At 43.0% G+C, this 12809-nt stretch overlaps 1 protein-coding gene across 1 annotated transcript in view; it reads right to left on the bottom strand.

The window, feature by feature from the left end:
• Positions 1 to 309: 309 nt before the first annotated feature.
• The window catches only part of LOC134665777 (uncharacterized), a 28516-nt gene continuing 16016 nt past the window's right edge, over positions 310 to 12809 (bottom strand). The window contains exons 17-23 of the mRNA XM_063522759.1: positions 12187 to 12385; positions 11259 to 11442; positions 8376 to 8554; positions 6001 to 6194; positions 5124 to 5321; positions 3580 to 4698; positions 310 to 3455 (exon numbers count right to left, since the gene is read on the bottom strand). Of these exons, the coding sequence (XP_063378829.1) occupies positions 3277 to 3455; positions 3580 to 4698; positions 5124 to 5321; positions 6001 to 6194; positions 8376 to 8554; positions 11259 to 11442; positions 12187 to 12385 (2252 nt within the window). The 3' untranslated portion in view covers positions 310 to 3276. The remainder of the gene's footprint in view (positions 3456 to 3579; positions 4699 to 5123; positions 5322 to 6000; positions 6195 to 8375; positions 8555 to 11258; positions 11443 to 12186; positions 12386 to 12809) is intronic.

Raw genomic sequence — 12809 nt, 5'->3', positions numbered from 1 at the left:
AAACACGAAACTATTCGAGGCCGGCCCAATAAATGTGTGAGCAGACAATAGCTATGTAACGTATGTTACGTTGATTAGCATAAAATTATCTATTGTAATAACGGCATTGCGGATGCAACAACATAGTGATATGATGGAAATTATAACATTCCATTATGAATATAAAACACGATTAATGTGTATGGCTATCGACACTACCGTACGATTTCATCTAGTTAATCTCACGGGAAAGTAGGTACTAACGCGTTAATATCATGTTTTTATGGTAATTAGATGTTATAGGTATATCCGTAAAAGAAACAAATTAGCTACTGTTTACTGATTTCTTTATTAGATATCGCCGGTACAGTAATATGGATCAATTTAAAATGCACTGTTATGTATCACTTCGAACATTATCGCCGAACGCTTATTTGTACACAGGGCAACACACGAATGGCTATAAATTTAAAAAATAATGACAGCGTTATTTCTACTTTTCGTCTGGTGTGCGAGATTCAACACATAAAAAATGTTATACTTCTCGAAATATAATTTGCATACAGTACACAGACTTCTAGCAGAGCGTTTTGGCATTGATATAGTATTTTAATATTTATCTTTGCTTTAACCTTTTGGACGCCAATGACCGATACATCCGCACCGCAGGTTCAACGCCAGACTGATTCACAGACAACAGAGCAACATAGACCTATGTGCATAGGCATAAAGTTCAATTTCAGTTTTAACACTTCGGTGACGGTGACGCGGAGGCGTCCGCGTGACAACTTTTGTGCTTGACACGGCGTCGAAAAGGTTAAGCCCCATTTAGACGGATCACGAACATGATTGCGATTTTCGTTACATTGCGGTATTTAATCGATCGACTGAAGTCATTGTCATCGAATATTGCATGAAAGTTCTCGCAGTGTAAATGGGGCTTTAATGTTCGATTCGATAAGAGTAAATTTTATAATAAGGATCGAAAGTCTAATTGGAGCTCACAGATAATCCCGCTTTTTTAATTTAAAATAGGTAGTCAAGTATCTCTGTAGATACAATCAGCAGCAGAAGTTGCTAAGCGGGCGAGATGTTCAAAATTACCTTGACGCCCTCTTATTATTTTAACAATAAAGTCGCGTCAACATCATTTTGAACACCTGGCCCGCTTAGCAACTGCTGCTGTTGACTGTATATCACAAGAAACGTAAACCACAAATGTATTCAAAAACTACGCAAATTACGAATTTTTTGATCTGGCACTTATTAAAAATTATATTTCGAGAACTATTCACAGAAAGTAATTTATTTGCTCCTTTCTTAGTCAATTAAAAATTCGATTTTAACTTACACTATTTTGTAATCTATATGCACTTTGCGAAAATCGTATACAAGCAAAATATAATACTGCTAACGTAAAAGTACTATATGTTGTGACATAAATTATCAGACTATCACATATGCATTACATATTATATATTGAGGAAAATTAACAGGCATATACACCAAACAAAGCTCATCGAAACTGTAAAAAGATTGATTTTCACTTAGTACCAGGTTACCAAAACAGCAAATTCATAAATATCACATTTAGTCTTTCAACAATCTGGTACATTAAAAATCCGTCGCTTTACAATGAGATTACATGTATCATGACGATAATTATCTGTGGGAGAGCGTATTGTGTGCTGCTAATTACACACCAGTGGCGGCGCGTCAAACATATCCATAGGCAAGCCGGGGCTAATTTGGCATACATATTTCCTTTACAACTCTGCTCATACGTCCAAAAACAGGCAAGCCGGTGGGAATCTGCTTTTATGGACGCGCCGCCACTGTTACACACATCAGTTAATTAAGGTCGACAGATATTGGCTATGTGCAAAGTGCATTTAGTGAAGTCAATCACAGGACATGCAGTGGCGTAAATGTCAATTTTTATGTCATGCCTGTTAAATGTTAAATAATTAATGTATCCCGAAGGCTTCGTGCACATAGCCAATACTCGTAAGAACATAAGATGATTAATTGAAGTTTCAGCCTCTTATAACAGAAAAAAGCTTCAAATGACCTGGCGGTCTAGCATGAGTTGCGTTCTCGCACGCGACTCCATACATCAAGCGCGACTTCAAGAATGGACTCGTGCGCGAGAACGCAACTTATGCTAGACCGCCTGGTCCGGTAAGTGACGTTTAAATTAAACAACCCACTGCTATTGAGATAAAAAATGTCGCTATGTAGATTAAGTTTATGTTGCGATGCAAAAAAAAAAAACAAAAACCTACGAGATAATCGCTTCTCTTGTAACACACCAAAGAAAAGATAGAAATCTATATTAAAAGATTTTGTTTTTCGAGTTTGGAACACTTGAAATATAAACTAGATTAGATAAATAGTTTTCTATGCAAGTCTGCATACATTCTACTATGTTAATGTTACACATATCACGGCTCTATTGAATGGATAAATGAGAACATTTCTAAGATATTTAATTAGTATAAGTGGGCATCCTATCTAAGCTAGAAATTACATAGATAAATACCATCATACACGCTATTTCTAACGCTAAGTAACCAACGTATCACATCCATAGATTCACGCATAGCCGCACATTGGAAAGACATTATTTCATTTACATTGTAACGACTAATGACTTACTAGTCGCATTTGACACTGGTTATTATGATAAAAAGGTGCCCGCGGATCGTCCTACTTAAATAATAAGTACCATAGAGGCGAAATACTTCCATTTTACCTCGCTTACAATGTCATAAGTATTCCTATGTCAATAATATTCATCAAAACAAGGCAGGGATGAATAGAAAAGATCCAAATGAAGGACAATTTCTCAGCATTAGTTTATAACTTTATAAGACTCGCAGAAAAAAATAAATAGAAGATAAAATACAATAAATTTTGCATACAGGTTTAGAAAATAAAGGTCTTATAAAATTTCACAGCGCGGCACGAAGTACATTAAGTATAAAACTGCAATACAACTCGTACCCTCCCTCGATGGACCGCGGCCTATACACATTCACACTCCTCGAAAAGAACATCTAAAATTACATCACTCAATATTAGGATTAGAATCTCGTGTCACCTGAACACTGTTCAATTTACCACAGTTTCACTACACTTTACACTTCTAGGTACCACACTACCACTGCTGGGTAAGTTAAAGAGCACTTTTGCCGCACTGACGTAAGATGTACCGCACTTTTACCGTACGGGGTACGTTTAGTGAGTGCACTCGTGTTCTAACCACCTTCGGGTAGTTCGTATCGCCCAGGAGGTTTACCACTGCGGGTTGGGCGGCAGGTAGTCGGGCGGCGCGGCGAGCGGGGCGGGCGGCGCGGGCGGGTAGGGCGGCGCGGGCGCCGGCGCGGGCGGCGCGTAGCCCGCGTAGCCGGCCGGGTAGTTGCCGTAGCCGTAGTACGGCGAGTCGGGGTACGCGCCGTAGTTCATGCCGTAACCTAAAACGCCACAGATTAGTTATAACGTTCATATTTGTCACGCCAGATATTGAATGAAAAGTAACCTAAACTTCATGAAATTCGGTCTAGGTTAGTCACGTAAAGCTTCCTAATAGATACGTACCTGGATATTGCGCATAAGGCGCCTCCGGCGGCAGGCCCGGTGCGGGATAGGGCTGGGGCGGCTTGCAGTCCGGCGCCGGCGGCGCGGCGGGCGCCACGGCCAGGTCGGCGGCCGGGCCGGGCGCCGCCGGCGCCGCGCCGTGGTCGCTCCGCTTCGCGCCCGGCGACCCCAGCAGACTAGACACACTATGAGACATCCCCGAATTAAACTGACTCTGAGATTCGCCCTCCTTGTTGGGAGACTTTTTCTTCTTCGACTTAGTCCCCGGCTTTTCTTCGCTACCTGGGGAATACGACTGAGTTATATCGTCTAGGTTCCTCCGGAAGTCCGGCATGCCCTCCTTATTTAGCACGCTGGCCGTCCTCTCTAATATACTCAAGCTGGATTCCGTTTGAGGCCTACTGCCGGGTCTTTGATGCCTATAGTTTTTCAGTAAATTAATTTTCCTCTCGACGTTATCCATCGGGGGCGTTTGGGAGTTATCTACGCGCGTCCTAGAGTCGTCGCTTAAATGGGAGTCGCTGGTGTCGGAATTTTTGACTTCTAGAGCCTCCTCCGAAGGTAGTTTTTCATCAGTCGTTAAAACAATAGGTTCTGAAAGTTTTTCTTGAGTATTGGCACTTTTCTTTTGGTTTTCAGAGCTTGTGGAGGATTTTGAGTCTTCAGAATTTTCCGCGAGCGTCTTTGATTTTTGTTCGCTAACTGCTTTTTTCGCCTTTTCCGTTTCTTCTTCGTCGCTGTCTAGGATTTGAGTATCATCGTCGGAGTCGATCTTAGTTGGGGGATTAGAGTCGCTATTTTCATTATCAGATCTTTTAGCGTCCCTTCTGATTTTTGTTATGCTAAGTGATCCCGGGAGGTTGGGTCGGAGGATGCGGCCAGGGTGCGGGGGTAGTCTGTGTCGCACGGTGCCGTAGGAGCGCATCTCCCCTAGCCGGTTCCGGATGTCGGCTATCTTCTGTCCGGGGAGAAGAGGCCTGGAGATCTTGTTGTGGCCTATTATGGCGGGCCTGGTTATGACCCGCTGGAAGCCGGGTCGGGGGCCGCTCTTGGAAGTTATTGTGATTGCGGAGTTATTCTTTAGAGAGCCCGGTATGCTGCCTGGACGGCTGCCCAGGACTGTAACAAACATAAATGATTAGGAAATACAAATGCCGTATCCAAAGGAAATCGAGCGCAATACTGCTTGTAACCCAAAGGATTATAACAGAACAAAAAAAAGGTTTTTATCAGGACCCCAAAACAAAACGCCCTTTGTGACAGATACCAAGATAAGAATAAGAAAACATCGATAAAAATCTATTAGAGTTACTAATAGGTTCTTACTTTAGTCACATCTTTGATTTCACAAATTATGTGTCGCGCATTTGTATATATTAGATAAATACTCATTAAACTCACTCATTGAACAAACAATTGGAAAAAGCCCAACTTTCCAACCCGACAACTCAAGACAGATCGTCTTGGCGCCGAAAGATAAGGAGAGCTGACTGCACCTAATGTGGGATAAGGCAAAGAAAAAGAAGAAGACTCATTAAACTAACTTTTCTTCCCAATAGGGCTGCTATCCTTGTTATCAGCCGCCTTCTGCCCCAGACCCTTGAACGAGGTCTTGATGGCGATGATCTTGCCAGACTCCAGCTGCATGTAGATACCCTTCGGTGACTTGAGCACCATGACTCGCTGACCGGCCTTCAGGACGATGTTCGTCTTCTCGGCGGAGTTGGTTGGTATCACCACGTCTAAGGGAAATGTGTTACGTTAGACATTTTTAATGGGACGATGTGGGACGAGGGCATTTAGATTCAGGCAACTAAGGCCCATACATACATATCTTAAGGTACGGGAGTATTAAGGTGTGTACCTTATAGACTTAACATAATAATAGTCTTATAAACATTACAAATTTTATTGTTATACATTCTTATAAACTAAAAATAATATTTGGCGAGACAACAGTTTTCTGCTGCGTTACCTGTTCTAGTGTCACAAACCCATCTTTAACGAATGCCAACCCCGCAAGTTGTGTATAATTAGCGTTGTCAACTAAGCGTTTTTTCTCAACGCCTAACATCACATGGCGATCCTGCCAGTATAGCCTTGAGCTGCACCTATTTATTATTTATTTATTTAACATTTTAAATCAGGCAACAAGGCCCATATTACAAATACCTTACAGACTAACATAATTATATATGCATTTTTATACTGAGGCGACAAAACGGCGTGGCTCCGTTGAATCGTCAGGTCTTGTGTGGCAAATGTTTATGTCTGAAGAGTGGTCTATGAAGTCCCCACGGGTCTCACTGTCAGCACTGAGTAGACCCAGCCGTAAATTAGCGTGGCCACTTTATAAATGAATCCATTAATAATGTGTTCATGCCATTTTACAGCTTGCTGTATGTGATAGTTAGTAGTTACCGAGCGGCAGCGTCATCTCCTGCGCGGTCATGCCCTGGCGGCGCCACACGTCGGCGGGGATCCAGCGCGCGCCGTGCTGCATGGGCCGCACGGTGCCCACTGGCCGCTGCACCACGCTGCCGTCCGCCGTGCGCACCGTCCGGTACGCCGTCGTCGGCTTCGGCGCTAGGGCTGCCTTCTTTTCTAATTCGTATCTGCGCGAAACAAAATAAGCATTTAAAATTAAGGGTATAATTACCAAATTGATATTAGAAACTTTTTTGTCTACTTAACTTCTTTATTCACTTATACAATTCAATATTAAATACCCAGTCAAATAAGTCAAAATCTAAGCACCCAATTCGTAGTTTTTAAACTAGTGGCTCTGTAAGCCACGTAGACTACGCAAAAAAACAAGAATCACATGTACTTCTAGATTCTGTGTTCATGATTTTTTGTTTTTTTATTTTATTGAGAAACAAACGGTCTTAAAATAAACATATGAGCAACTTAGCTAGCAGCTACAAATTAATTTCAACAAAATTAGTTTAGAAATGCGACTTAAAGAGGAGAACAGCCACGCAGCCGAACATACGAAAGCATTTTTGTCCAAGCTAAAACGGCGACGAAAAAAATAAATATACTCAAGAACAGAGAGCTAGAAATCAATAAATCCGTATTTTTTGCATGGTTCCAGTACTCACCCTTTCTGAACCAATCGTTTCTCCGCACTGGACAGTTTCTTCTCCTTCCTGTCGCCCAGCTGCGACTCGTGCTGGAAGGACTCCTTGCTCAGCAGCTTGCTGTGGTGCTGGATGATGCCCTGCATCAGCACGTCCAGGTACTTGTCTCTGTGCTCGGACAGGTCTTTGTGCATGATTCCATTACTCACCCTCTCTGAGCCAATCGTTTCTCCGCGCTGGACAGTTTCTACTCCTTCCTGTCGACCAGCAGCGACTCGTGCTGGAAGGGCTCCTCGCTCAGCAGCTTGCTGTGATGCTGGATAATGCCCTGCATCAGCACGTCCAGGTACTTGTCTCTGTGATGGGACAGGTCTTTGTGCATGATTCCAGTACTCACCCTCTCTGAGCCAATCGTTTCTCCGCGCTGGACAGTTTCTTCTCCTTCCTGTCGACCAGCAACGACTCGTGCTGGAAGGGCTCCTTGCTCAGCAGCTTGCTGTGGTGCTGGATGATGCCCTGCATCAGCACGTCCAGGTACTTGTCTCTGTGCTCGGACAGGTCTTTGACATGATTCCAGTACTCACCCTCTCTGAGCCAATCGTTTCTCCGCGCTGGACAGTTTCTTCTCCTTCCTGTCGACCAGCAGCGACTCGTGCTGGAAGGGCTCCTTGCTCAGCAGCTTGCTGTGATGCTGGATGATGCCCTGCATCAGCACGTCCAGGTACTTGTCTCTGTGATGGGAGAGGTCTTTGTGCATGATTCCAGTACTCACCCTCTCTGAGCCAATCGTTTCTCCGCGCTGGACAGTTTCTTCTCCTTCCTGTCGACCAGCAGCGACTCGTGCTGGAAGGGCTCCTTGCTCAGCAGCTTGCTGTGATGCTGGATGATGCCCTGCATCAGCACGTCCAGGTACTTGTCTCTGTGATGGGAGAGGTCTTTGTGCATGATTCCAGTACTCACCCTTCTCTGAGCCAATCGTTTCTCCGCGCTGGACAGTTTCTTCTCCTTCCTGTCGACCAGCAGCGACTCGTGCTGGAAGGGCTCCTTGCTCAGCAGCTTGCTGTGATGCTGGATGATGCCCTGCATCAGCACGTCCAGGTACTTGTCTCTGTGATGGGAGAGGTCTTTGTGCATGATTCCAGTACTCACCCTCTCTGAGCCAATCGTTTCTCCGCGCTGGACAGTTTCTTCTCCTTCCTGTCGACCAGCAACGACTCGTGCTGGAAGGGCTCCTTGCTCAGCAGCTTGCTGTGGTGCTGGATGATGCCCTGCATCAGCACGTCCAGGTACTTGTCTCTGTGCTCGGACAGGTCTTTGTGCATGATTCCAGTACTCACCCTCTCTGAGCCAATCGTTTCTCCGCGCTGGACAGTTTCTTCTCCTTCCTGTCGACCAGCAGCGACTCGTGCTGGAAGGGCTCCTTGCTCAGCAGCTTGCTGTGATGCTGGATGATGCCCTGCATCAGCACGTCCAGGTACTTGTCTCTGTGATGGGAGAGGTCTTTGTGCATGATTCCAGTACTCACCCTCTCTGAGCCAATCGTTTCTCCGCGCTGGACAGTTTCTTCTCCTTCCTGTCGACCAGCAGCGACTCGTGCTGGAAGGGCTCCTTGCTCAGCAGCTTGCTGTGATGCTGGATGATGCCCTGCATCAGCACGTCCAGGTACTTGTCTCTGTGATGGGAGAGGTCTTTGTGCATGATTCCAGTACTCACCCTCTCTGAGCCAATCGTTTCTCCGCGCTGGACAGTTTCTTCTCCTTCCTGTCGACCAGCAACGACTCGTGCTGAAAGGGCTCCTTGCTCAGCAGCTTGCTGTGATGCTGGATGATGCCCTGCATCAGCACGTCCAGGTACTTGTCTTTGTGCTCGGACAGGTCTTTGGGCTCGGATTCCTATAACAAATAGTTTTAGATCTGTTAGTACCGTAAACTTTATTTTGTTATTTATTACACAAGAAGTTACAACTTGAACTAAACGTAAGATCACTATTGTCCTAGAACCTAGAATACAACTATGGTCCAGTTTTTAACGTTAATTTTTAACGAGCCCTTTTGATTTGGCTCGTTAGATTTATTTCGGAGCTTAGATATATATTGCTTTTTCTATATTAGATACCTACTCATATAACATAATTTGAAAAATACTTATACATATTTTACTGGAACTTGAATTTGGACCATAGTTGTAAGTTGGTCTACTGTTAACTGAGTTTACGGTACTTATTTTAGTTTCAATTACACAAACGGGTCTACCGCGATATAATTTCATTGTTTTTACCTTTAATTCCGACGTTTCAGCTGAGTTGCATCAGCTGTGGTCACGGAAAGACTGACGTCCCAACAAATGTCAACGGAGATATTAATAAAACAACACTAAACTACCCGAAATTAGTTTATAAAAATGTAAACTAATTTCGGGTAGTTTAGTGTTGTTTTATTAATATCTCCGTTGACATTTGTTGGGACGTCAGTCTTTCCGTGACCACAGCTGATGCAACTCAGCTGAAACGTCGGAATTAAAGGTAAAAACAATGAAATTATATCGCGGTAGACCCGTTTGTGTAATTGAATATGTGTACAAAACGCGAGAGTTTAAAGTGTTATTTTAGTTTAATTATCCCTTTTAACAAGTAAGACTTCACTCAATGTTAGTCGCTCGAAGGTCCTACGAACGACTTCCTAAGCAACACAGCATTCATAACTTTTGGAACTTAGTTCTAGAGGTCGTAGTATCGACTCTAAGTGTGACGTTCCACGGCAAAAGGTACCTTATGGCGGCTTGCGCTTACGTCGCATAGCGCCGCAATAATACTGGAGCGGCGTTAATAATAGCGTAAGCTCCAACCGCCATATTGTACCTTTACCCGTGGGACGTCACAAATGTTAACGGAACTAAAGGTAGAATGACGAATCAAAGTAGTTCATTTTTAGAAAAAAAAACTATTTTATATATAGGTATAGGACAATTTTACACAAATCTACCTAGTCCCACGTATTATTAGATATAACGTTTGGTTACCCCAGTTTTCAAGTAAACATATCTAATAACCTTTATTAATATAATTATTATCTACCTTAAACAAATACGCAACAAAGTTTTGACACACAATTGACCAACCACAACTAATTTTTTTCAATACAAATAAAATTAGAGACGGCCGACTGTGTGACTAATTCCAGATTCAGATCAACGAATATGGAGAAAAAACCTTCACGGTACAATTACGCAATCTGATCATAAGTCGTCGGCCTTTGTGTCTTCAGTAATAGAATTTTTTACTATGAAATAGTAGAAAGTGATAAGCCAAGGGCAATAAGTAATAATAGTAAGTAGGATTCTATTGTATTCGCTGTATTGCGCAAATTACGACAAACTTGAGATTAAACAAGTGCGAGTCGGACTCGCGCACGAAGGGTTCCGTACCATAATGCAAAAAACGGCAAAAAAAGAACGGTCACCCATCCAAGTACTGACCCCGCCCGACGTTGCTTAACTTTGGTCAAAAATCACGTTGATTTTAGTATTTGTTGTTATAGCGGCAACAGAAATACATCATCTGTGAAAATTTCAACTGTCTAGCTATCACGGTTCGTGAGATATAGCCTGGTGACAGACGGACGGACGGACTGCAGTCTTAGTAATAGGGTCCCATTTTACCCTTTGGGTACGGAACCCTAATAAATTGAATAATTAATTTTAATAATCGTTTGCTTTCATTACGTATATTAAATGTAGACTTGATACCAGTTGGCAAAGCAATTACAACATGATCCATTTGTATTTCATTTTAATTAAGCGTAACTCACATTTGTAAGGTTTTTTTGATAACTAAATTAAATATTTCGTAAGTTTAACAGCTGTAGCTGTAGTGTCGAATACCAGACACGTGTAAAAATCAATGTGTAACCAAATATTATCTTATCATCAGTATCGAAATCGAAGTATACACGGTGGCTAAAAAATATCTGCATTTCCGTTCCCAGGGTTTTTTTGGATTATACAGAGCAACTTTTACTATGGGACCAAGCCCGAAATTGCGAAAAAAAATGTACCCGCTCGTAGAAAATGGACCAGCCATAATGCATGAAACAGCCAGTCGGTCGTAGTACACAACCAAGCTAGAAAGCAACTAATTCTTACCTTCTCGTCATGATCAAAGCACAGATTAGTGATCTCCTTCATTGACAGCACAGCGTCGGGGTTGCACTCGTCGACCACGTGGGCGGCCATGCCCTGCTTGTTGATTTGTCGGTCGTAGTACACAATCAAGCTAGAAAGCAACCAATTCTTTCCTTCTCGTCATTATCGAAGCACAGATTAGTGATCTCCTTCATAGATAGAACAGCGTCGGGGTTGCACTCGTCGACCACGCGGTCGGCCATGCCCTGCTTGTTCATTTGTCGGTCGTAGTACACAACCAAGCTAGAAAGCAACAAATTCTTACCTTCTCGTCATTATCGAAGCACAGGTTAGTGATCTCCTTCATAGATAGAACAGCGTCGGGGTTGCACTCGTCGACCACGTGGGCGGCCATGCCCTGCTTGTTGATTTGTCGGTCGTAGTACACAACCAAGCTAGAAAGCAACCAATTCTTACCTTCTCGTCATTATCGAAGCACAGATTAGTGATCTCCTTCATAGATAGAACAGCGTCGGGGTTGCACTCGTCAACGACGCGGTCGGCCATGCCCTGCTTGTTGATTTGTCGGTCGTAGATCTTCTTCTCGAGGCACCAGTCCATTACGAAGCGGTATACGAAGCACGGTTTCTTCTGCCCGTATCTGTGTGTGAAAAATGGTATTGGAAATATGGTTTTTTAGTTTATATTGGCACTCTTAACGTTACAAGTCGTAATGAATAAGTATAATCAATAATCATAGTCAACTTTATTTCTTCAAAAAGAGTTCGAGGACAGGGCAAACGTTTAACATAACGAAATCTAAACAAACGAATGCACCCAAAAACTCATATTATGACTATCAATTTTAAGGGTAAGGGTAACTGAGGGGTCTGTTCTTTGTGACACAAGCTTTTATTCCTGTGGTACATTTTTCTTTTTTTCCGATTCTCATCTGAGAGTTGACTGCAGTCTGCAATTGACTTACGATCTAGATGTAGTGATTCTGAGAGTGCACTTCGAGTCAAAACGACGCTATAGATCGAGCCGACATCAGATCCAAGATGGCTTCTTCAAACGCTAGTATTGTGCGGTTGAATTATTTTCAATGGTTAACAGTACTCGTCAGTCGTCGTCGTCGTCGTCGTGAGTGTTGTCAGTATATCGTCGGTGAAACGAAAGCGCACAGACTTCGCTGGTTCGGTCACCTACTCAGAATGGGAGAGGATCGGGCTGTCAAGAAGGCGTTCCAGGTATCGCTGGGAAGACAGTGTGGCGGCGGATCTGCTTCAACTTCGCGTCAGTAACTGGCAGGAAGGTACGCAGCATCGGAACAGGTGGTACGCTCTCGTTTCGACGGCCAAGATTCTCTTTGGATCACTGAACCAAAATAGTTAACAGTACTTACCTATAAACTCGGCATACGGCCTGCGTGTCGTGGCAGGGATTCCATGACGCGTCGAACACGATGACGCGGTTTGCGCCGACCAGGTTAATTCCTAGCGAGCCGGCGCGCGTCGATACCAGGAACAGGTAGATATTTGGGTTGGCGTTGAATTCGTTTATTAGTTTTTCTCGCTCTAGCGCGTGCGTTGAGCCGTCTAGACCTGAAAAGGCGCAGTTTGTTAATACTTATAGACAATCGAGGTTTTCTGCAATTTTGCCACAAAAAGGCTTTCAAATGTGTAGAAAATAGAATAGATAGCGGTTTTCAATCTTGCCTTTCGACAAAAAGACAATTTTATTCATATAACATTATTGTTAGAAGGATTAAAAATACGTAAGCATACTGTAGCATATAATAAAATGCTATTCTGCTATTCTTTTTTATTTCCTTATTGTAGCAACTCATTTTATAAAAACTGCCAGCAATACGTCGTCCAACATCTGTTAATCAATCAAAATCTGTTATTATGCATTACACAAACTGAACTATACTGCAAAACGTAATTCAAGACCAAAAAAAGTAAGAAATGTTGCCACTTTTTTACTAGCGCGTCTTGTATTTATGTACAAATAAATAAATAAAAG

The sequence above is a fragment of the Cydia fagiglandana genome, chromosome 7, assembly GCF_963556715.1.
Source record: "Cydia fagiglandana chromosome 7, ilCydFagi1.1, whole genome shotgun sequence".
NCBI classification, from domain to species: domain Eukaryota; kingdom Metazoa; phylum Arthropoda; class Insecta; order Lepidoptera; family Tortricidae; genus Cydia; species Cydia fagiglandana.
The sequence above is the reverse complement of the archived record's forward strand: the minus strand, read 5'-3'. Positions and strand labels throughout refer to the sequence as shown.